The sequence below is a fragment of the Micromys minutus genome (genome assembly GCF_963924665.1).
Source record: "Micromys minutus genome assembly, chromosome: 29".
Lineage (NCBI taxonomy): Eukaryota > Metazoa > Chordata > Mammalia > Rodentia > Muridae > Micromys > Micromys minutus.
The window spans coordinates 3,199,929-3,225,719 of record NC_137964.1 but is presented as its reverse complement, the minus strand read 5'-3'; the positions used below and the strand labels follow the sequence as shown (position 1 = coordinate 3,225,719).

General features: G+C 45.9%; 1 protein-coding gene across 1 annotated transcript in view; it reads right to left on the bottom strand.

Moving 5' to 3' along the window:
• Positions 1-1,876: 1,876 nt before the first annotated feature.
• The window catches only part of RSPH10B (radial spoke head 10 homolog B), a gene marked incomplete at both ends in the record, with an annotated part of 40,329 nt that continues 16,414 nt past the window's right edge, over positions 1,877-25,791 (bottom strand). The window contains 9 exons of the mRNA XM_080941004.1: positions 1,877-2,054; positions 2,970-3,168; positions 5,672-5,756; positions 8,243-8,362; positions 17,563-17,706; positions 18,193-18,300; positions 20,623-20,771; positions 21,717-21,796; positions 23,800-23,914. Of these exons, the coding sequence (XP_080797130.1) occupies positions 1,877-2,054; positions 2,970-3,168; positions 5,672-5,756; positions 8,243-8,362; positions 17,563-17,706; positions 18,193-18,300; positions 20,623-20,771; positions 21,717-21,796; positions 23,800-23,914 (1,178 nt within the window). The remainder of the gene's footprint in view (positions 2,055-2,969; positions 3,169-5,671; positions 5,757-8,242; positions 8,363-17,562; positions 17,707-18,192; positions 18,301-20,622; positions 20,772-21,716; positions 21,797-23,799; positions 23,915-25,791) is intronic.

Sequence of the window (25,791 nt, the reverse complement as noted above, 5' to 3'; positions counted from 1 at the left end):
AGCCATGTGGTGGTTTAAATGTGCTTGGCCAATGGGCAGTGGCACTATTAGGGGGTGTGGTCTTGTTAGAAGAAGTGTGTTGCTGTGCAGGTGGGGCTTTGAGGTCTCTTATATATGCCCAAGCTTGGCCTGTGTGATCCAGACCTTCCTCCTGGCTGCCTGTGGAAGAGTCTCTTCCTGGGTGCCTTTATATCAAGATATAAAACTCAGCTCCTCCAGCACCATGTCTGCCCACACGCTGCCAAGCCTCCCACCATGATGATCATGGACTAAACCTCTGGAACTGTGAGCCAGCCCCAACTAAATGTTTGCCTTTATAAGAGTTGCTGTGGTCATGGTGTCTGTTCACAGCAATAAATCCAAACTAAGACAGCCCCCAAACTAACAGACAGTTTTTAAAAGCTTGGGGTCTCGCTTTTCACAAGGAAGACAGTGAAGCATAGATACAATCACTAGACTTAATTAACTTTGAGTACTTCCCTGGTGTTTCATTACATCACCTCAAACCACCTAACTAGACATTGCTCCTCTTTGTCATGAAGCTCTCCCAAGAGTCACACCGCCCTGTATCCCTTCACAGAGAGTCCAGGGTCTGGGAGAAAATGAAGAGTGATCTGAGACTATTTCCCCAGCCCCCAAAGCAGCCCCCTTCAACCTGCCTGTTCTAACCTCCATACCTGGTGCATTCTGGGTGAGGGAGCAGCCTCATCAATATATATTGCTTTCCTTGTTCCTTGGTTCTGAATACTTCATTTTCATTTTTTTTTTTTTTCTGCCTGTGCATAACTTAAGACTGGTTTTTAGTTCCCCACTGTCCTGGGCTTTTGTTCTGGAAGAGTTTGGGCTGCCTCTCAGATCTTGGTTGTCTGTGCTGTGTTACTTGGAGTTGCATGCTTTCGTCTCTGTCAGCATTTATTCTTTGTTGTGTTCTGGCTCCAGAGTCTGTGTATTAATTCAAACTTCCAGTTGAGTAGTTTCATTATTTTGCTAATTTCAGGAGTCTTAGTTTCTCTGGTCAAAATGGTAATCCTCCTTGGGACTCAGTCAGCTTTGCAGGGCTAATATGTAAATTCAAATGTAGAATACTTCCTTTGGGTCTCCACTCCTTTGCCATTTGTATGTTATATGTGCATGTATCTATGTTTACATGGGTGTGTTTGCAGGTGTGCAAGCACATTTGTGTGTATGAGTAAGAAGACCGTGTGTGTGTTTATAGTGTGTGGATGTGAGTGAGGTGTGTATGCATGTGTCTACATGTATGTAGGTGTGCTTACCTGTGTATGCTCACATGGAAATCCAAGGTGGGTCTCAGATGTCTTCCTCTATCACTCTCCTTGTTTTTATTTAGTAATCTATGTTTTGTGTGTTTATGTGTGTATGTGCATATATTACTATTATCTACAAAGTCCAGAAGACGGTGTCAGAGCCCCTGGAGCAGGAGTTACAGACTATTGTAAGCTGCCCCAATGTGAATGCTGGGAACCAAACTTAGGTCCTCTGTAAAAGCAGCACAGTGCTCCTAAGCACTGAACTATCTCCCCACCCCTATCCCCCCTCTCCCAGACAGGGTCTCACTATGTAGCTCTGGCTGGCCTTGAACATGTCTCCCCAGTATTGGGATGTGCCATTATGCCTAGCTAACTTTCATGTACAAAACTCTATACAAAAATGTAAAACCCATTTACTAATGTGTGCATGTCGACATACTCATTCAGTTTGGGTTTTGCAAATGTAGCCATACAAGAAACTTAAAATGTGGGCCAAGCATTTCAGAAACTCAAATCAGAAGCTAAATGCAAACACTTTATTTTATGGGACATTTGTCACAGCTTTCAGTCTGTTTGTCCTAGAAGCTCACCCATGACACCGAGTACCTTCACTTCTTCTTCTTCTTGCCAGGGCTGGCCTTGCTAGTCTGGATGGAGATCGAGTCCTCTTTGGGAGGGCTGGGAATGAGCGGCTGTGTGGATGGGACCTCCAATGGCTCCTTGAGCACAGTGATGTCAAGTTCAAAGTCTTGTCTCTTGGCTTCTTCTTCCCGTAGGATGTTCAGCCTAAAAGGCAAAATGAAAATGTAGTTATTTTTTTCTGTGAAAATGTGAAACTATTTTTTCCCCAAAAAAATTGGTGATTTACATACTTAACCCCAGCACTTGGGAGGCAGAGGCAGGTGGATTCCTATGAGTTTGAGGCCAGTCTGATCTACGTAGTAAGTTCCAGGCCAGCCAAAGAGCTATACAGTGAGACCCTATCTCAAAAAACAAGCAAAAATTTTGTTGGTGTGCATGGGGTGGGAGGTTATGTGCAGGTGCCTTGGAATCCACAAGATGTTGGTTGCACGTGGTACAGGTAATATGGGGCTGGGAATTGAACTCAGGTCTTCTGTGAGAGGAATACATGCTCTTCTCCTGCACGGTCTCTCCAGCCCTGAATCTGGTTTTTACGGGGTTTCAGTAGTGCCTGTAAATAAAATGGCCCATTGGGTCTAGCACCTTCATGTTGCTAATGTGGTCTGGCAGGGCTTTCTTCTGCAGCTGAGAAGCTAGGAAAGAAGCCGGGTGAGGTCATCATCTAATGTCCCTCCTAGTGCTGAGCTGGTGGCTTCACCATCATCCCTGGCTGCAAATCACAGACTCTGGAAGCTCTGGGAAGAGCAGAAGCCCTGCGCGCACAATTGCATGTGCACATCCGTGAGTGCTTCTGTTTTCAGTGCCAGGGACCAAACCCAAGCTTCACACTTTAGGCAAGCTTCTACCACCAAGTTACATTCCCAGTGCCCACCCCCAACCCCCAGCCCCCAGGTCTATCTCTTTTGTCCTATCAGAAACGAGGGCATTACATCCATCATTGTAAGTCTGTAGTCCTAGGACATCATTGTTGGCTTCACTGTAGGCTGTGGTCCTGCTTGAGGTAGCGCCTGAGGACAGGAAAGAAAACTGAGCATGTACCACTGGAGGACCCTGCCCTACCTGGCTTCTAGCTCTTCATTCTCTATCTGTTTCTGCTGAGCCAGCACTGCTTCCTGGAGCCGGTTTTCCTTCACTTTCTCCTTGAGCATCTCTTCACGTTTGTAGGCGCTGAAGAGCACACTTACAAAGAAGACATAGAGGTTGTTCACCCATATGCTGAGTTTCTCTTTCTGTTCATCTTTGGGTTTCTCATATTTCTCTGCAATGGAGTATAATTAAAGCAAACATCAGTACAGTGAGTGGGGTGTCTTCTGCCAGCTGTGCTGATGCTGGGACACTGCAGCCTGTGAGGACGAAGAAATTACAGAGACGTTCTGCAACAACTGGGAGGGGCCAGTGCACGGTGCCTGGGCTGGTTATCAGCACATCTGTCCAGCTGCCTCCCACCAGTGTTTCTTCAACAGCACGAGTGTTTTGTTGTTATCTGTGTGTTTTGTTCTGTGTTTGAGACAGAGTCTCACTCTGTAGACCAGGCTGGGGAACTCACAGGATCTTCCTGCCCCTGCCTCTCAAGCTCTGGGAGATGAGAGCTGTGCACCAGGATGCCAAGCTATTCTTGTAAAACTAACATCTGTATGGGGAGAGGGGAGTACGTGTGAGTGCAGGTGCCTGCAGGGTACCCAGAAGGTGCTGAGGTCACTGCAGCAGGAGGCACAGCAGTTAGTTGTCTATGGAACTCAACTCTGGTCCTGTGGCTTTAAGATCCTCTTCCTAGCTGCCTGGAAGCCAGTATTCTGCTAGTAGACTTCAGATGAAGATGTAGTACTCTCAGCTCCTTCTGCACCATGTCAGCGTGCATGTTGCTATGTTCCTGCCTTGATGATAACAGACTGAACCTTTGAACCTATAAGCCAGCCCCAATTAAATGTTGTCCTTAAAAAGAGTTGCCTTGGTCATGGTGTCTGTTCACAGCAGTAAAACCTTAAATAAGACACCGTGTGACAGCCCGATTCTACCACCAGAAGCACAAAATAACAATTTTATGCAACCCAGGGTTCCAGTTATTAGAGTCAGAATGTTTGAAATGAAAAATGATTGCTTCATGTTGGCATTCAACTGAGGAGCGGACCTAGGAGACGGTAAGCCATGGCTGTAGAGGTGAAATCAGCAGATTAGGTGGTATTCTGTGGCCAAGAGAAAGGCTTTGACAGGAGACAAAACCGGAAGCCTTTGGCAGGATAACCGACACACAGTGGTCATTCGGTCACCGTAGAGAGGCCGGAGGTTAAGGTAAACCGAGATTCAGCTAGAGCTCAGGACCCGTTGCCAGCGCATAGTATCAGCAGCACAAAGCGGAGATGCTCTTTCAAAAAAGAAAAAGTAGATACGACAAGGGTAAAGATTCTTGCCACCAAGAGACAACCCCAGTTCAATCCCCCGGACCCACATGGAGGGAGAGACATGTCCTCTGACCTACACACACTGACACACTCATGCAGACACATGTAGAAGTGCCTACAGACATGCACAAAATAGAACAAATACGAGATTAATTTTTTAAAAAGGTATTACTTTCCCTTTCTAGCTCTTTCTGTTATGGCGACTTGTATGTCTGGATGTGGAGAAGGATTTCACAAGTTTAGTCTCAGAAAGGAAGATGGCCGCCATGGGAGAAACATTTACTGACCTTTTTGATTCACCACAAAGATACAGGAAAGCAGGAGGTGTGGTTCCTAGAGGGCAGCAGCCTCCCGAGGCCTGGCAGCAATCTGGCAGTGCTAAGGGAGAGGAGGGAACAGGCCGGGGCACCTCAGATTTCACCAGCAAAGCAGAGACAGCTGGTGTGTTAGGAGGGAAAAGTTTACTAGACAGAACAGCACACGGGTGCATGTTCGCACTGCTGGGACTGTGGCTCAGTAACACAGCAGAACAAGGTAAGCCGACTGGTCAAGGAGACTGGAAGCCCTTGAAGACAGGTAGGAGTGAGGAGAGAACCCTCGAAATCCTTCCCTGGGAAGAGAGCAAAGGGGACGACCACAGGACCGAGGTGCTGAATACAAGTATTTATTGTTTTAACTTAAAGACCCAACTGGAAGAGAAGAGCTAGTGATGTAGCTTAGTCAGTCGAGTGCTGGTCTAGCATGAGCAAAGTCCTGGGTTGCATCCCCAGTACCACATAAAGAGGTGCAGGGGCAGATTATCCTAGCGCTTGACAGACAGAGGCAGAAAGGATCAGAAATTCAGTCATCTGTGGCTACCTATCAAGTGACAGGCCATCCTAGGATAACGGAACTCTCTCAAGAAGCAAACAAAGAAAGAAGGGTCAAGGAGGTGTCTATATCCTTAATCCAGGAGGCAAAATCAGGGAGATCTCTGTGAGTTTGAGACCAGCCTGGTCTACACAGTGAGTTCCAGACTAGCCAGGGCTGCACGGTTGGACTGTGTCTCAGAGCTGAAGTGGGATGAGACTGCGCCTAGAGAGAAAAGCTCACTGCTATGTAGGTACAGCCCTGTGCGGGGGCGGGGGGGGAGAAACTCAGGCCCGAGGAGGTGGGAGACAGCTGGGCCAGAACTGCAGGCTGGGGCGCTACTTAGTGCTGCAGTGCTGGTGCTGTGTTTGGTGTCTCAGTACTTGTCCAGTTCATGTGCAGCTCAAGGGTCGATCCTGAGAACTGCCCCTGTTCCCCGAAAGCCAAAGGTTGCTGGGAAGTTACTCCATAACTGTGTGTAACTTAGAAGCAACCATTTGGGAAGACACTCACCGTGTGGAGACACAAACGCCAGCCCCCTTCCTTGAGTCCTGAGGTTCATTTTGGAGACTTTGTCCTCACTCAGCGACTTCTTGAGCTTGGGTTGTTTCAAAACACAAGGGAAATGTTATTCTGCAGCGTTCTGAACTAAAGCCAGTCTATGTTGTAAGCATGCAGGGGACTGTTAAGGAGGTTTCCTTTTTCACTTTTGGTGTGTTTAGAGACAGTATCTCAGGCTAGCCCCAAGATGGCAGTTCTGTCTCGGTGTGCAGGGAACTGGGCTCACAAATATGCACCATGTATTGTCTTGGAGGAGTTTTGGTTTCACTTGTTCATCCTCCGTGTGTGGCCCAGGCTGGCTTCCAACACAATACTATATAGCCCAGGCTGGAGTGAGGCTAATTTTGCTTTTGTGTTGAGCTAATTTAACTTTTATCCTTTGGAGGCAAAGTCTCGGTGTGTAACCCCGGCTGTCCTGGAAATCTCTATGTAGACCTGGATGCACTTGAACTCACAGAGATCCTCCTGCCTCTGCCTCCCAGGTGCTGGGCTTAAAGGTGTGAGCCACCACACCCACTTCACCTATTTTTTTAATTATATAGTATCCTATTTGGGCTTGTGGTTGTATCCTAAGATCAAGTACCTCGGTCTGGCAATGGCCTGCTTGTTGGCAGAGTCTTGAGATGGTTCTGGTCATCACATAGTGAGGAACAGGGAGATAATCTGTTTTTTCCACTGAATAAAATACTGCAGTTTGGGGCCAGAGAGTCGGGGGCACTGCTGCTCTTGCAGAGGGACCAGAGCTCAGGGCTGAGCATCCCTGTTATCTGCAGAGCGTCCAACCTCTTCTTCTGCCTCTGACACCCACACTCATATATACACACCCAGCCATAATTTCCAGTAGATTTTTGAGGAGCTGGGGAGTTATAAGAACACTTGCTGCTCTTTCAAAGGATCCGGGATTGATTCGTAGCTTACACATGGCAGCTCATGACCATTTCTAACTCCAGTCCTCAGGGATCCAATGCCCTCTTCTGGCTTCTATAGGCACCAAGCAATAGGAATAGGCATTCAGGCAAATACTCATGCACATAAAAATAAAAACCCTGCAGTCTGGGCAGGGATGTGCGTACATGCTCATACCCCCAGCATTCAGGAGGTACAGGCAGAAAAAGCAAGACTCCAGGGCCATCTTTCTGACATGAGGACACCCTGCAGGAACAATGGTGGCATACTCCACCTTCCTGACTCAGCCTGTCCCCATCACTGTTTGCATTCTTGGTGTTCAGTGTCTGCAGAGACCAGACAACCTTGACCGCCCCAGGCTTTTTAAAACTTATTTAGAGCATGTGTGTGTGTGTGTGTGTGTGTGTTGTGTATGTGTATGTATGGTATGTGTATGTGTGTGTATATGGTGTGTGTGTGTGTGAGTGAGTGTGTATTTTGAGTGTATGTATGGTGTATGTGTATGGTGTGTGTGTGTGTGTGTGTGTATGTGAGCGTATGTATGGTATGTGTGTATGGTGTATGTGTGTGTGTGTGTATGTGAGCGTATGTATGGTATGTGTGTATGGTGTGTGTGTGTGTGTGTGTATGTGAGCGTATGTATGGTATGTGTGTATGGTGTGTGTGTGTATGGTGTGTGTGTGTATGGTGTGTGTGTGTGTGTGTGTGTGTGTGTGTGTGTGTGTGTGTGTAATTCAGGAGACAGCATGTAGGATCTCTTCTCTCCTTACACGGTAGGGGACCCTGTCAGCAGCACTTTCCCTACTGAGTCTCAATGACCCCATACATATGTAGCACACATACTTCTGTGTCCATCTGGAATTCCCCCTTGCACTGCAGTCCTGTCCCCAGCATGGCTACCTGCTGACACTACTTCCATGTTTTAGTAGGTGCATGAAGTATGTCCATAATTAAGCTGTAGATTATACCCCATGGCCTCATCCCTGAAGATATTCATCTTCAACACTGTACTAAATAGAAACTCCTTATTCTCCGAGGCCCCCCCAAAGCCAAGCCTCCAGACTGTGCCTTCTCTTTCACTTCAAAGCCCCTTGGTCCCAAACCCTCCTCCCAATTCTCAGTCTTAGTCACTGTCACCTCTGACCATGATGCTTCTGGGAATTTCCCAACTGGTTTGTCAACAGAGAAGCCAGAAAGTCTCAGCTGGCTTTGCACCCCATCTCTGAATTAGCCATGTTTCACATACTTGTCAAGTATGAAGGGGTCGAGCTCACAGTGACAGGTACAGATTCCAGACTCAAACTGCCTAGGCACAAGCCCCTAACCCCGTTGCTTGCTTGGTATGTGGCCACAGGCAACAATGTAACCTTTTTGCTCCTAGTAGTAACAACAAGGCATTGAAGTTCATGGGGCTTCTAAGTGAGTTGGCCCCTAGAAAATGCTGGGCACCCAGCAGAGCCCTGAACATGAGGGCCATCTATCTATTCACCCGTTCCACCCTTTATTCATCACCAGACTGAGGTCAGCAGGAGATGGGATGACTGTCCAGGGCTGTCCTCAGAAGAGTGTTCCCCATATAATGGCCACTGGACAGTCGCCGACACTGTAAATACTGACCTCTGACTGCCTGATTTTACCATCGGGCAGAACTCCTATCTTGTCTAACGAAGACTTGGTGCTGCTGAAGTGGATTTCCGAGTCATGGCTTGTGATTGCACTTGGGCTCCTGTGGATGCTCTGAGGGAGGAGAAGCATGTGAGTCCAAGGTTCCCATGGATGTGTGCATATGCATACACGTTCAGTCTTTAAATGAGGTGTCACTGACGTACAGAAAGCTCCCTTTGAGTATGATTCAAACCCCAGAAATATCACCTCAGACACCTCACTGAGCACACCACGCCCAGCTTCCCCGGTCTCTCTCAGCAGCCCTCCCTCTCCCCATTCCCAGGCGTGGTCTGCATTCTACCACGACATCTTGCACACTCTATAATTTTATATAAATGTGATAATATATTATGCACTTCCTTCTTTTGAGGCAGAATCTCATGTAGCCCAGGCCGATATTACACTCAATAACTGAACTTCTGATCCTCCTGCCTCTACTTCCCGAATGCTGGGGTTACAGTTATGCATCATCAGGCCTAACATATAACATGCTAGGGATGGAACCCAAGGCTTCATGCATGCTCAGATTTACCGTTTTGCTTTCTTTCCTATCAGTTTTTGCATGCACTTTAAAGTTCTATCATAACATGAGTAGCCAATAGGACTCTCCCCCTTTTACATGGCTGGCCACTCTGTCACTGTTAGACATGGCCACTATTATCACTGTTAGACTCTGTGCCTGGTAGTGCCTTGTACCTGGTGTGATGGTTTGGATATAAGGTGCTTGCCAAAGGATCATGTGCTGGAAGCTTGGTCCCCAGTTACTGAGAGGGGATTATGAAATCTCAGATATAATCAACTGATGATTTGCGCTGATGGCATTTACATTTACGGTGGCTCGTCGCAGCCGGGTGACAAGGTTGATACACACCTCTGTCTGTGATGCAGCTCTTTTGCGTTTGAGGGGATCGACTACGTCTGCTATGTGTCCCATTCTTGGTTTTCATTTCCTTCTCTTGGCTCTTTTTGTATAGAGTACTTTTAGAAGTCTTATTTCTAAGTGTGTGCATATGTGTGTATGTATGTCTGTGTATGGAGCTGGATCTCCTGGAACTGGAGTCATAGGTGGATGTGAGCTGCCTGTCATGGGTGCTGAGGATCTAGATCCTTTGCAAGCACAGCAAACAGTTTGTTTTTTATTCTTTGTGAGTTTCCCATCATGCACCCCAGTGCATCTGTCCATCCCCTCATAGTCACCCTCTGTCCTCATAACCTCCCACAAAATAAGACACAGGGGCACAAATAAACAACAACAGAGCACAGAAAACACCTCATCATGGAAGCTGTGGTGTGTCACAGTGTGTCCCACAGTGTGTCCCCCTGTCCACACATCTTCACTTGAGAATGGTCAATGTAACAAGTCATTGGTCTGGTTTGAGATCTCTGGCTTTTGTGACACCATCAATATTGGACTTGTCCCAGTTATCCTGTTGTTGCCCTGTGTCATGGAGATCCTGCAGCTTTGGATCAGCAGGACTGACCCTTTCACAGGGTCCATCCATTGGCAGATGATAGATGTTGGGGTGGGCCAACTCAGAGGTCTGGATCTGGGCCCGGGAGGCAGCTCTCCCTCATCTGCACCTCCAGGGCAAGCTCTCAAACACTGCTCCAGGCAGGCCACCCAACACTGCCATCAAAGGAGGCAGGGCCGGCTCTCCAGTGCTCTCACCCCGGGGTCAGCTAACCTGTGCCTCCTCCACCAGGACCAGCTCTATGGTTGTTGCCCAGACAGCGGTGCAGGGCCCGCCTCCTGAGTCAGCAAATGCCCTTAACCTCTGAGTCATCTCTTCAGCCCCTGGACACAGGTATTTATTTATTTATTTATTTATTGGTTTTGTTTTGTTTTTGTTTTTGAAATAGGATGTGGTGATTTGTATATGCTTTGCCCTGGGAGTGGCCTTGTTGGAGAAGCTGTGTCACTGTGGGTATGGGCTTTGATACCCTTGTCCTAGCTTCCTGGAAGTCAGTATTTTCCTAGCAGCCTCCAGATGAACATGTAGAACTCTCAGCTCCTCCTGTACCAAGTCTGCTTGCATGCTGCCATGCTTCCTGCCTTGATTATGATGGACTGAACCTGTGAACCTGTAAGCCAGCCCCAACTAAACGTTGTCCTTATGAGAGTTGCCTTGGTCATGGTGTCTGTTCACAGCAGTAAAACCCTACGACCTAGAGTTTCTCTGTTTAGCTCTGACTATCCTAGAACTCACTCTGTAGAGCAGGCTGGCCTCGAAGTCACAGAGATCTGCCTGCCTCTGCCTCCTGAGTTCTGGGAGTAAAGGTATGTGCTACCAGTACCCAGCTGAGTATTATTTTAAACTTGGTGGTGGATGCCATGCAGAGAGAGCTGCAGTGGGCAAATGAGCTCCCTGGAGATGTCCACCCTCCTGCTTAGCAGTTATGGGTAAGCTCTGTGTGGCACAACCCCAGAGGTTTCATCCCAGGATTGCTTCTTGCTACTGAGGTGTTTCTCAAGTTTGTCTTTTCTGTGCTTCACGTTCATTTGGCTTGGGTGAGTGGACACCAGGAGACCCTCACTGCCTATTCCCTGTGTGAGTACTTCCCTGCAGATCAGCATGAAGAGGAAAGTTGTTAAGAAAATGCTGTCTGGGTGGATTGATGGTTTCATGGAATATCTGATTTGGTTTAAGTAGTTTCAGGAAGTTAGCTTGATTTAAATAATTGTGGGATGTTAGGGCAGTTGATAGAAAATATAAAGTTGGGAAATTAGGAAGCTGACAGATGTTTTAGGTTGGAGCTAAGAATAAAGTGTGCCCTTCCCCAACAGAATGGCAGGAGCGCTTGAGTTTGAGAAAGGAGTACCGTGAGCGTTCACGCATTACAAGCATGAAACTACGAAGGTAGGAAGAATACGCTTGGGACAAGCTAATGGTCAAAGTGAGCACACACTCTAGGTTGGGCCTGAGTTCCTTAATCTTGTGATCAAGGTTTTCAGCGAGCACCGGGAAATGATACGGTTATAACAAGAGAGAAGAATTCTGAGTATCAGAATAGACAACAGGTGATTTGTCAGCCTCGTGGATCAGAACTTGAAGAATAAGATGGAGGATAGAAAGATGGCCCACTCCCTAGTAAGTACAGACTGTTGTCAACCACGCCCGGGGGGAAACTGGCTGCTAGAGACTTGGCCCGCTTGACCTTTGCTCACCAATGACGAAAAAGTTGCTGCTTTGAGGTCACAATGAGCTTTTGAAAAGATAGATAAAAATTTTTTAGTTAGAGACATGTTTCATATAAAAATATGTAATCAACATCCTGTTGTAAGTTCCTTTTGTGTGATGATTTTAGTCTGTTTTTGAAGAATATGTTTTTGTGGTGACTGTCTTTGGAAAATGTATAACTTGTAGCTATGAGGTAATTTTGCTTCTGATAGAAAAAAACTTCAAGGGCTGGAGAGATGGCTTAGTGGTTAAGAGGCCCTGAGTTCAATTCCCAGCAACCACATGGTGGTTCACAACCATCTGTAATGAGATCTGATGCCCTCTTCTGGTGTGTCTGAGGTCAGCTACAGTGTATTTATAATAAATAAAATTATAGAAAAAAAGAAAAAAAACTTTGTCTTAAGGGGCATAAAAAGGGGTTAAGAGAAGAAATAAAATGCTGGAGCCTGTCTTTGCTTCATCTATCCCACCCGTGTGTGTGTGTGTGTGTGTGTGTGTGTGTGTGTGTGTGAATGTCCCTTTCTCTTCTCTAATTGCTGGTCTTTATAAACAGCAGACCCCCATCCTACCCCGCTGCTGACAGCACTGACCCCCAGCAGCTGCCTGCCCCAGTTTACCTTGTGGTGACTCTGTTTATCTCCCTCATTGGCTTGTTAACTCGATTCTGTCCCTAACCACAGGTCATGGGGATTAGAGTGGTTTGCAGTAGGCTTCTTTTAACTAGGCAAATCCACCATTGTTACTTAAGAGTGATAGGTCTTTGATAATTCTTACTTCTCATGTGTACATTTCTATGTCTTACCACATGTGGGTCCTGGGATCAAAGAACGTGGGCCATCAGGCTTGGTGGCAAGTGCTTTTAACTATCTCAGTGGCCCTGAGTTAGAACTTTAAAACCCTATTGCTCTCTCTCCTTTTCCGTTCCTCGGGTTTTTCTTATCCTTTATGCTGTAAATGTCACAGACGTGGTTATTGTTGCTTCGACTGTCATTGTCTTTTGAAGAGATGTTTAGGGACGGAAGGACTCACAGTCAGCTGAAACTGGCTCCGGCCACCTGCTAGCGTTCTGCCCTTTAACTGTCCCTGGATTTGTTGGGCTGTTCCTGAATTCTTTCACCGTTTATATGTCTGAAAGGTTTGTCCATCACCTTGACTTTGTTACTCCGATATCTTACTATAGTAAAAATAACTGAAGACTTAACATTTTGACGAGGGAGGATGGAATCCAGTCAAGAAGATGAGTCACAAAGGAGGGAATAGGAGATAGAATTATTTTTCTTCTCGTTTCAGCTCTGTTGTAGGTTTTCCCCCCAAAGCAGCAAGAATTACTTTTTCTCCCTAAGAATCTAGCCTGTCATTCCTCTGAGGCAGCGAGGCGGCGATTATAAAACGTGTTCTATCGGTCATCAGTACAACCGGAACCAGACATGACTGACTGCTCACTGGCCTACTCAGAAAAGTCATCTTACACGTATGTTTTGGGAGGGAAATTTTATAATCTGATAATGTCCCCTTTTTGTTTCCTTCTGCTTAAAACAATACCAAACTATCTCCTAATAATAGTGTTGCTTACTATGTAAACTGTATTACTGTACATTCAATGCAGTATGGTTTTTCAAAAACTCTTGGGTCTAGAGAGATGGTTTAAGGTTTAAGAACATTTGCTGCTTGTTTTGTTTGGGACAGATTCTTACTATGTAGCTTTGGCTGGCCTGGAACTTGTTATATAATATAGAACAGGCTTAAAAAACAAACCTCCAGGCTGTGGTGGCCCACACTTTTAATCTTAGCACTCGGGAGGAAGAGGCAGGTAGATCTCTGTGAGTTTGAGGCTACCCTGGTCTACAGAGAGAGTTCTAAGATGGTCAGGGCTACATAGAGAAACCTGGTCTTGAAAAACCAGAAACCAAAACTCAAAACCCAAAACCCCCCAAAAACAAAACAAACCACAATAACAAAAACCCAACCAATTGAACAAAAACAAGGTCTCATAGTAGCCCAAAGTGGCTTTAACTTTTCTATATAGCTCAGGATCACCTCGAACTTCTGGTCCTCTTGCCTCTAAATAATAATAATAATAATAATAAATTAAATATATAATATACAAATGACATATATTTACTGTAGATAGTTTATAGACTGACTCTATTAAAGCATTCAGTCTAGTGACAGTGGTTGGAACCTGACATGTCTCTCACATGCTCATGTTTCAAATGCTCACTCCCCACTTTGTGGCACTGTTTTGAAGGTTGTATCTACTTCTAGTTCTGAACTGAACAGTCTGCCTCCTGGGCATCCTGTATCCTATATGAATAGGTCCATATGAACACACAGCTACTGTGTGGTTCTCTTACCACAGTGACTTCCTTGCTAAGATGAGCTGAAATCCCTCTGAACAAATCCCTCTGGAAGCCAAAACAAGCCTTTCTTCCTTCAAGTTGTTTTATTATAAAAGCATGAAAGTAACCAGCACAGTGGCACTGGATACACTGGCTAAAGTCCTTTAATTTCACTGTTCTGTTGTTAGCACCACAGGCCTTCAGTAACTTACTATTTCCTCACATTTTGTTTGTCTCTGAATGTCCTATTTTCCCTCACTTTTAAAGGATAGTTTTGCTGGGTATAGAACTTTTTAAATTAAACTTTTAATACTCTTGCACCAGGGACAAGTAGCACACATAGGGAAGGACAGAGAAGAATATTTAGGGGCCAGTTCTCTCCTCCCCCCATGTGGATTCCAGGGATTGGACTCTGGTTGTGGGCTTGGCCTCAAGAGCCTTGACCAGTAGAGCTACCTCTCTGGCTTGAATATGAAGTTTTGGCTTAACAGCTGTTTTAGTGTCTTTGAATAGAGATTACTCCCCATTGTCTTCTGGCTTCAAGGTTTCTGGTGTGAAATCTAGTAATCTTACTAGGGTTCCCCTGAGTATGGCAAGGCACCTCTATCTTGACACAGAACCATAGAGGCTTTGTCTTTCACAGGGTTATTATGGTGACTGTGTAATTCTCTCAGGGTCAAGTGCTTGGCATTCTGTATGTCCCTTCCACCCTTTAAGAGTGTGTCCATCTGACCCTTTAAGAGTGTGCACCTCTGTCCATCTGACCCTTTAAGAGTGTGTCCATCTGTCCATCTGACCCTTTAAGAGTGTGTCCATCTGTCCATCTGACCCTTTAAGAATGAGCACCTCTGTCCATCTGACCCTTTAAGAGTGTGTACATCTGTCCATCTGACCCTTTAAGAGTGTGCACCTCTGTCCATCTGACCCTTTAAGAGTGTGTCCATCTGACCCTTTAAGAGTGTGTCCATCTGACCCTTTAAGAGTGTGTCCATCTGTCCATCTGACCCTTTAAGAGTGTGCACCTCTGTCCATCTGACCCTTTAAGAGTGTGCACCTCTGTCCATCTGACCCTTAAGAGTGTGCACCTCTGTTGGTCTGACTTTTTAGAAGAGCACATCTGTCTGAATGACCTGTTAAGAGTGCACATGTTTGTTGGACCTTTAAGAGTGTGCATGTCTGTCTATTTGAACTAAGAGTGTATGCACATCTGATTGTTTGACTCTTTGAGTGCACATCTGCTCATTTGACCCTTCAAGCATTCACATCTGTTCATTTGAGCCTTTGAGTGCCCATCTGTCTGCTTGCTTTGCCCCTTCCATCTCTGACTCCATTGCTTCAGCTGTTCACTTCCGGTTCACTGAGTTTTGCTGCTGGATTCTACTTGTGAGATTTTCCAGTTCTGATGTTTTATCTCTCGAATTTCTTTTATAAAAGTGCCTCTACAACCCTGTTGATACTTCCACTTTGTCAGTAGTCACCCTTCTCTGCTTTGTTTATTTTGTTGGGCAGGGACACAGAGGTCAGAGAACAACTTCTGGGAGTCCTTGTCTTGTAAGACTTGTCTGCTACCTCATCTTCCTCAGTCTCTGCAGTTACCTTTTCTCTGCATGTGGCATAGTTTTCTTTGTATGCTCTGTGATTTTTGTTGCTGTTGTTATTATTTAAACAATATTTGAATCCAATAATGTGGTACATTGGGATATCAGAGTCTCCTCTTCCTCATAATTTGCAAGTTTTTTTTTTTTTCTTTTTTGAGACAAAGTCTCACTATGTAGCCTTGACTGGCCTTGACCAAGCTTGTCCTAAACTCACGGAGATCTACCTGCCTTGGGTCTCTCAAAGAACAGTCAGTGCTCTTAGCTGCATCTCTCCAGTCTCTCAGCTTTGTTTTTGAAAGGTACTTTTGGTGAGTGGTGAGTTCTGTGTAGATGTTTCTTTGGCTTTTGGTTTTTGTTTTTCTTTCTTTTCTTTTCTTTCTTTCTTTCTGACTGCTGACTGAGCCTGTTTAGCATATGGGTCTTTGTGCACATTTCAGATCTAGTGGCCTTCCTCCCTTGTGACAAGACTTCACCACTCCCACACTGGGAACAAACCTACAGAGCCCTTGTGAGTCTTGCTCCATTTCCCTCTGTGATCTGTTCCTTGGCCTCCTGTAGTTTTTACACGTGTACGCCCACTCAGCCGACAAGAAAAGGTTGGAGATATCTGCAGACCTTGGAGAAAGTCACTCCATCTTGTCTTCCCCCAATTACTGTAGCATATTAAGTCGAATTGAGAGGAAGGTTTGGGCTCTAGTGTGTTTTAAAGTGACCATCTCTGAGGGTCAGTTTCATCCCAGGAAGGAACAGTGGTGAAATTGGGACACATAACCTTGCAGTTTCCACAAAGTAGGGTAGGTGCTAACCCCTGAGCTATAAAATGACACAGACACTGTGAGGAATGATGCGCTGAAACCTGGGCGTTGAGGTGACTGGATGGTGTCGTGGACGGTCCCCAGTCTGGCATATTCGCTCACAGCACGGTACTGAGCCGATGGGAATGACATCTGCTGTCCCAGAGGATTCCTTTGTAAGTTGACTTAAACTGACCATGGTGCTTAGACATGGGGCCTTAGGAAATGCTTACGGTTAAAGTCACCGGGCTGACATCCTGCCAGCAAGGAGGACACGGCCAGCTCCTAGCGCTTACACTTCCAGGACTACGTGCTACATCTCTGTTCTAAAACGAGGTTAATGTGCCCTTCTTACTTTGTTGTAGCCACGAAAACTACTGTGTCACCTGCGGATTGTAGCAGATTCAAGGTGGACACTCACTTGCCTGGAGGAGAGCCCCAGAGCAGGTGCTCCCCCAAAACCAGCTCCCTGACGTGCTGGAGAAGCTATTCTTCTCCTCAGTCAGGAGGCACAGCCTGCTAATGTGAAAGGCTGAAAAGAACATGAAGCCCTGGTTTCCCATGAGGAATCCAAGATGCGTCTCAGAGGTTTGTGGTGAGAGCCGTCTCTTGGATCAAGAGCGAGAAAACTCCTCCCGTGGGCAGCTCTGAAGTCTTCCTAGCTGGCTGTGGGGTGCACACCTCTGTGGAGGCTGAGCAGGTGAATCTCTGCGAGTTCCAGCCAGCCAGGGCTACCTGGTGAGACTGTTTTAAATAAGTAATATAACTAAAAAAGAGACTCTCTTACCTGTTGGGCTCAGGGGATCCAGATGAATGTCTCAAATATCAGAAACCTTTTCAGTCCACTAATGAGAACCCCCCACTAAAAGGCTGCTATGCCTCACCTTAACTCAAGTCCCATTTCCTTATAAACCATGGTCTTGCCTCTGCCAGGGTCTCACAGCAACCAAGGGTGCCCACCCTGTGAGTAAGCCTCTTTCTCGGTGACCTGTTTAGTACTGTGTGCGTGAACCGTTTCCTGGTATTTTTGCCCTTGGGCAGGCGTTCCCTCTGTGCACTAGACAGTGTCTTGTGGCCTCGGGTCTCCTCTGGCCAACTGCTTTTTTACTGACTGTCACTGTGCTCTTCCCACTGCTGCGGCTGTGGCCAGGAAATACATTTCTCCTAACTCAAAAAAAAAAAAAAAAAAAAAAACAAGACTACACACTCCACCCAACAGTGAAAGACAACCTACATTTTCCCCCAGTCCTAAATTATCTCCCCGAGACATGATACCACCCCGAGACCGTTCTTATTGAAAGTCTACCCACCCCAGGCTGAAAGCATCTCTGGGTTTGTAAACTCGACCACACTGTCTGTCACCTGGTTTAGTATTGTCTGCGTGCTGCCGTATCGGTTTATAGTAACGTCGTCGTACGGGACTTTTAAAAAGGATCTCGCCATCTGGTCAAACATGCAACGGAGAGAGAAGCATAAGAGGGCTTCAAAGAACTCCAGGAAAACCAGCTGCAATGACAAGACCAGGGAAGCCTCGGTTAGCCCGGCGCGCCGCAGTGGATCAGGACCTGACAGCGACTTCTGCTTCATTGAGTAGTCCTTCTGCACAGATGCTACACTTGTGCATGGGGAGGCCAGAGGCTGACTTCCGGTGTCTTCCTCTATTGCTCCCACACTGGTTTTTGAGATGGTGTTTCTTACTGGTTGGAGTGCAGCGATTCGCCTACACTGGCTGACCCTCCCGTCTCCACCTCCCCAGCATGTGTGTAGCTGACATTTTACACAGGTTCCAGGGAGCAGACTCGGGTCCTCACACTCTCGCAGCCAGCATTACCAGCTGAGCCAGCTCCCAGCCCCTGTCTGATTTAACCTCTGGGTTTTGAAAAGGCAACTGTGTATATCTGTATACCCCACTGGGTTTTGTATACACAAATCATGTACATAAGAAACACGTAGCTTAAACTGGATCTCCCCGTCCCTATCAACACTACAAACCTCAAGCTCAAAGTTGCTGTCGGTTCCGTCATACACGAAAGGGTTATCCTCCGCTATCACAGTCATGAATTTGGTTGCGGTTAAGTCCTTGTTTATCATCCTAAAGTCCTGTAAAAAGATGTCTGTAATTACACATGCACATATATCTTAATGTTAACTGCAGTAACTTAATACCTTAAGGGAATGTATCAGAAATCAGTACCTTAAAAACTGATTATTTTGGAGCTATAATTCCAGCACTGAGGAAGATTGCATGTTTGAGGCCAGACTGGGGACACACAGAGAGACCCTTCTTTAGGAATCACTGGGTGGCTGGGGAGATGGCTCTGTCAGTCACAGCCTTGCTCTGCATGCATGAGGGCCTGCGTTCCATTCCCACTGTCCATGTGAAAAGCCAGCAGCTCAGCAAACACCTAGGACCCCAGCACTGTGGAAGTGGAGGGGGGTGGACCCTTGGGCCAGCACCCAGAGTGAGTGTCTCGCCTTTTGACCTTCAAGGGCGCCTGCACACATGTGCACATACACATAGGCACACACGTATAAATAAATTTAAACATTTCTTTTAAATTAATAGTAAAAGAAATGATAGAGTTGACATTGTACTGTCTCTAGTGAAACTGGATATTCATTAGCCATTAAGGAACGACCACTGGGGGCTGCTAAGGCCACAAGGGAAGGTTTCTGGAAAGCAGTGTATAAGGCTGGTGCCAAGTGAGCCACTGAGGAATCCCACAAAAGGAAACATAGTGGCCAAGGCTGCAACCACCTGTGGCTGTGCACCTGTGGCTGTGCACCTGTGGCTGTGCACCTGTGGCTGTGCACCTGTGGCTGTGCACCTGTGGCTGTGCAGAACATAAAACACTGCATCCAGTTGGCCTGTGTTTCTCACAGCCACTCTCCTGGACTTGGAGGGAAAGGACAGTTGCCTGACTGTGGGGATACAGAGGGTCAAAACCAGCATGCCTGACTTCTGCAAAGACAAGTTGTTCCTTCAGTAATAAGTGAGTGTGAGGGAGGAAGAGAACAGGGTCATATTCCACCCCCGAATCACATACTTTTAAACAAATTTCAACAAAGACACTAGGTTTCTGTCACTTACACACACACACACATACACACACACACACACACACACACACACACAAATACACACACACAGAGTTCTGTTAAATTCTTAAATACTTTCTCATTAATATTTGATTATTTCCATTTGTTATTGGTTTCGCCATAAGTACAAATTAAAAATATTATGGAACGAGAGTAGGGGAGATGGTAAATGGGTCAAGAGCACTGGCTGCACTTCCAGAGGGCCCTGGTTCAGTTCCCAGCACCCACATGGCAGCTCACATATGAACCATCTGTAACTCCAGTTCTAAGAGAGCCAATACCCTCACACAGACATACATGCAGGACAAACACCAGAGCACTGGAAATAAAAATAAATCATTAAAAAAGGGTGGTATGTCAGGGTCTCTATAAAAAACATTATGGAGCAAAACTAGCAATAGTCAGGTTGAGAACACCGTATAAAGAATATGCCAATTGTTTTTCAAACAACTTTGGTGTTTTGAAACAGAATCTTACCAGCCCTTGGCTGACCTTGAACACCTGATCCTCCTGCTTCAGCTTCTCAAGTGCTGGGACTATAGGGACTTAACACCGTGCTTGACTTCAGACAAAGACATTTTAAACTTACTGTCAGCTGAGAAACAATGTTTATGTGTTACAGTGTCGGGGACTGAGCTCAGGCTTGGCGTGCCCTAGTTCAGTCCTGACCAGCTAAAAACATGTTTACGCTTTTAAAAATATTTCTTTGATTTTATGTGTATGAGTGTTTTGCCTGCATGAATATGTGCACCATGTTCATGCTTGATGCCCAAGGAAAGTTCAAGAGAAGCCGTCAGATCCCTTGGAACTGGAGTTATGTGGGTTCTGAGGACGGAACTCAGGTCCTCTACAAAAGCAACAAGTGCTCTCTGCCACCAAGCCATCTCTGCAGCCTTTGTGGTATAATTTTTAATGATATTTATGGGTGACAAGATGGCTGAGGTGGTAAATGTTGTTGCTACCAAGCCTGACCACACACACACACACACACACACACACACACACACATCTTGAATCAATATTAAATAAAAATGTAATGTAAACATTTTTAACGTCTCTTTATTGCTTCCTCTCAGTGGCTGTATGTGCATACGATGTTGGTGGGTTTAGGCCTTCCTTCCCCTGTTCTGTGAGCATGTCAGGCGCTTGCCCTTGCTCTCATAGGCTGTCTCCAGTGAGAGAAGACTTGTGAGCATATGGTGGCCATGAAGGGTAACCCCCAGATCTTCATCTCCTTAATTATGTAGCACCGATCTCTTTTCATTAAAATCAAGGTGCCTATCAACATAAAAGCAATATCTATTCTAAGATTACTGAGCTTACTTTCAGCATCCAGAGGAAATACCTCATCTTCATCGTCGGCTCATAGGGCGGGGCTTCGTTTGGTCTGCAGTAGGCGGTGTAAATTTCCCAGCACTTATCGATGTAATTCATTGAGTAGAGTGTCCGCTGTTGCTCACTGAATAAGTGACCTAAAAACATAGTGTTCAAAACTGGTTATAGACTCAGCCACCAGAAACAATGACTTAACCAAATTCTTAAGAAAATGGCTGCATCTAGAGAATATCATCCTGAGTGAGATAAACCAGTCACAAAAGAACAGACATAATATGCAGTCACTGATAGTGGGATGCTAACCCCAGAGGCTCGCACTCCCCCAGAAACAACTCACAGACTGTGGGAAGTCCAAGAAATAAAGAAAACAAAACAAAACAAAACAAAAAGTCATGCTCAATCCTTACCCACCAAGAACACATTGACAAATTCTGGGTTACACCCTGTATTACATGTACTGTTTGCTCATTGTAAAAAAAAAAAAAAAAAAAAAAAAAAAAAAAAAAACTTTACACACCAAGAAAACTTTGACTATTTCCAGGCTACATCTTGTTTTACATGTACTTTATGCTCATTGTAACTAGTAAGATCATAATCACACTATCAAACCTTTAAAAAAAAAAAAAAAACCAAGTACTGACAAAAAGGTATTGTATACTTTTATGCAAAAAATGCTTAAAATCTGTACATTTATCTTTGTTTTTTAAAATAAAGTTAAAAAAAAAACTGGTTATGGAGCTAGGGGGATGGCTCAGTGGAAGGAAACAAAGAAAACCTCTCTGCTGTGGAAACAGCAGGACCAGAGTTCAGATCTCCAGCCCCCCAAACCAGGCTGGGCATAGTAACCTGCCTGTAACCTAAGAAGCAGACGGGATTCCCCAGAGCAAGCCGGCTAGCTAGACTAGCACATCTGTGAGAGAGCCTGCGTCATGCTTAGCAGTGATGGAGGAAGGTAAACCTCTGGCTTACACGTGTCCCCACCAGTGCAAACATGCACATACACACGCACACCGTACGTGCAAATATGGTTATAGACCTAGTTTCTAAGGTAGTGAATGTGATGCCACTATTCTTGTATTTACCTTTCACCTGACAGGCATGCGGATGAATGTTCTCGGCCATCAGCTTGGTGAAGCACAGAAAGAGTGATGGGCTTCTGTTCCTACGGTGGAAAAGACACTGAGATGAGTTAGTCCACACGGTGGAGCTTAACTCCCTCTTCTAAAGTGTGGGCTGGCCACACGTTGCTCTGAGTAAGCCATATTGAAGTGATGTGAACTGATACCATTCGGTAAGGAGAGCGGCTCTAGCTGGGAGATGGTTCTGTTAGAAAAGCACTTGCTATGCAAGTACGAGCTTGTGTCTGGAATCCCAAAGCGCTACGGAGAGGTGGGGGATGGGAACAGGAGGATCCCTTGAAGCTTGCAGGCCGGTGAGCATGGTGTACACAGCAGCCAACAGAGAGACCTCTGTCAAACAAGGTAGAAGGTGAGGACTGGGCCCTGAGACGGCCATCCGACGGCCACGTAAAGCTGTGGCGCATGCGTGCCCACACATGCATAAGCTACACACATACAACACCAACACACATCATAAATGTGCATGGAAAAGATCTAAGGGGTCAAACCTAGTTCTGCCCCATTTTTCTCACCTCAATGCAACCGGAGGAAAACACCACAGTGCAAACCCAAACTGGGAGATGCTTTTTAAGGTGACCAAACATTTTTTTTTTTTTTAAGACAGGAAGGCTGGGGCTGGAGAGATGGCTCAGTGGTTAAGAGCACTGACTGCTTCTCCAGAGGTCCTGAGTTCAAATCCCAGCGACCACATGGTGGCTCACAACCATCTGTAATGAGATCTGATGCCTTCTTCTGGTGTGTCTGAAGACAGCTACAGTGTGCTTATATATAATAAATAAATCTTTAAAAAAAAAAAAAAAGACAGGAAGGCTGTTCAAGGTGGGGAGGGTCTGAGATGCTTTGGAAGCAAAATGCAGTATGAGCTCCTGGGACAGAGGAGGGACCGTGGGGAAACAGCAGCTTCTGGCTAGGGATACAGGCCAGTAGTAGAATGCCTGCCCAGCACGCCTCAGGTTTCAGCCCTCGCTTTCCATCACGTTTGAGAGAAGGCTGGATCCAGTGATACTCTGTCAGCTCCAAGTCCTCGCTTTTGGTGAATGTACCATAGTTAGGAAGAGGTTGACACTGGAGGAATTTGGGTGCAGGATACATAGGAGTTCAATGTACTTAACACCAGCACTTCTGAAAGTCCAACCATGTAACTATACATGCTGTGTTAGCCTATACACACTGTAAGGTTAATATTAACTTTATACACACCCATACCCAGAGAGAAACACAGCCAAACAGATGGACAAAGAAAGACAGGTTTTATATTGCTTAGGCTGACTTGAAGTCACTGTGCAGACAAAGATGACCTTAACTTCCTTTTAAAACAGTATTTATTTTTATCTATGTGTCTGTGTGCATGTATGTGTACATATGTGCAGGTACCTGTGCAGGCCAGAACATGGAAGTGGATCCCCTGGAACAGGACACACAGAAGATTGTGAGCTGCCCAACCTGAGTGCTGAGAACAGAGCTGAGTCCTCTAGAAGAGCAGGAAGCGCTTTTAACCCTTGAGCCATCTCTTTTCCAACCTTAACTTCTGATCCTGCCTCTACCTCATGAGTGCTGGGATTACAGGCATGTGCTCTCATGTCTGTTCTATGAGGTGCTGTGGATAAAACCGACTGCCTGTGTGTCCAAGACAAACTACCAACGGAACCACATCCCCAGCCCTTAAATGAATTTTTAAAAAGTCATTAGGAATGTTCTGAGCCGGGTGGTGGTGACACACACCTTTAATCCCAGCACTTGGGAGGCAGAGGCAGGTGGATCTCTGAGTTTGAGGCCAGCCTGGTCTACAGAGTGAGTTCCAGGACAGCCACGGCTGCACTGAGAAACGCTGTCAAAAAAAGGGGAAGATAACCAAGTGACAACAAAGTCAGAAAGGAGGCAGAAGGGATTGCGAGTGCAGAGTCACTCAGATGGGGTCTCAGTGTTCACCCAGCACGCAGGGTGCCATGGCTGACTCTGTCCTCCACTGGGACGATGTGAAAATGACTGGGGGACCACGGCTTCTGTGGCAAGAAGCGGCACTTACTGGTACTCTTTGTGATGGATGTAGTAAGCCAGCTGCAGGAGGTAGTTTAGGAATGTTCTTAAGAGTATGGTTCTAAACGGAGAATGGATTTCTTCGACTGGGATGCTGTTATAGACTGAAATAAAGACATTGCTGACGTTAGCTACAGCTCTGGTTACCTTATGAGACATTAACAAGGTATCTTGTTTCTGTGTTGGGTGTGTGTGTTTGTGACACAGAGAGGAAGAGGGACAGGGACAGGGAGAGAGAATCTAACTGTATATCCTAGGTTGCCTGGAACTCAAAATTCTCCTGCCTCAGCCTCCAGAATCCTGGGATTACAGTTAGATTACATGTACTACCATTGTCCTCACTTCTAAATGGAATTTAAAAATGTTTCCAACCCTTAAGTTTGAAGTAAACAGATATTTTTTTTTAAATAAGAAGATTCTTTTAAATTTTGTGTATGGGGCAGTCTGTGCACTTGAATGCAGGTGCCTGACAAGGCAGAGGGCACTGGATTGCCCTAGAGCAGGGATCTTGGGCAGCCGTGAGCCATCTCACATAGATCCTGAGACTAGAACTTGGGTCCTCTGCAGTAGCAGATGTCCCTAACCACTGAGGTAACTCTACAGCCCCTTTCTTTAATATTTGATTTTTAAGTAGATAAAATTGGGACTTACAGTTCTCCCTCCCAGAACTCATCTGAAGGGAATGAAGCATTCACATTGTTGGAATGAATCTAATAATTTGAAAAATCCAGGCCAGGTCTAAGGCTCCCTAATGCTTTTTGTACTTTTCCAAGTCTTTTCTGATCTCCTTGCTTCTGACATGGCAGTGTGGTAGGGTTTCCCCCTCTCCGTTAGATGGGGTGGGGTAAACTTTTCTTGAGTCCAACAGTAAATATTTGAGGCTGTGTGGTTCATACTGATTCTTGTTACAACCACTGAGCTAGCTCTGTGGTGCAGGGTAAAAGCAGACACAGGCAACACACAAATATGTCTCTGGCTGTGCTCCAGAAAAACTGAACGTGCAATCACAGGCTGGGGCCGGATTTGAACAGGAGCTGTCATATGGACCTCTGCTTGGGTGGCTTTGACTGTTGCTCCTACTGTACATGTGTGTGCGTGTTACATGCACATGACTGTCAGTGTGCACTCCTAAGCATGAACAGGTACACCAAGGCCATACCAGGACATTAAGTGTCTTCCTCTATTGCCCTTTTCCTTATTATCTTGAAGCAGGGTCTCTCACTGAATTGGAAGGCAGGCTGGCCGGCTGCCAAGTTCTCAGGGTCTATCTCCCACCAGTGCTGGGGTTACGGGCACAAGAAACTTTTTTTTAAAAAGAAAAAAAAAAAAAAAACATGGGTGCTACAAGCATTCTGAATGCAGGGAATAAAATATGTTCTGTCTGTCTGACAAGTACCTCAGAAAGACTTAGTCTTACATAGCTACAGATAAGTAGGCTGCACCTGGTCCCTGCTTGTCTGGGATTCCTGGCTACCCCCAACTCAACATGGTTATCTTAGGCTGAAAAAAACTGCAGGCTGACTGTTTAAGGGACCAGGTCCATGCATATGTTAATGAGTTATTGGGGTGGGGAAGCTGGCAGGAAGATCCTTATTGTTGAATGTGGACATAAATGAAGGAGAGAAGATTGCATATCCTCTGAGGAGATGATAGATAGTCCTGGTAAGAGTGTGCACCCCCGAGCAACCCCTGAGCACTCAGCCAATGAGGAGCTGGCAAAGGGATCTGCAAGCTGAGGGATAAACTGCTTGCTTTGTTTGACCCACTTGTGCTTGCGTGCTAGACACCTGCTCTTTTAAAAACTGCTGATTTCACACATGCCTTGATGTGTTTGATCAAACATGTGCCTCCATTCCCTCCCCAGACGTTCCTCCCCATTCATCCCCCCACCTTCTCCGTCCAGCTTCATGGGCTCCTTTTTAAACTACCTCCTCCTCCTTCCCCAAGTCTTCTTCCATGGGTGTGGGTGTAGGACCATCTG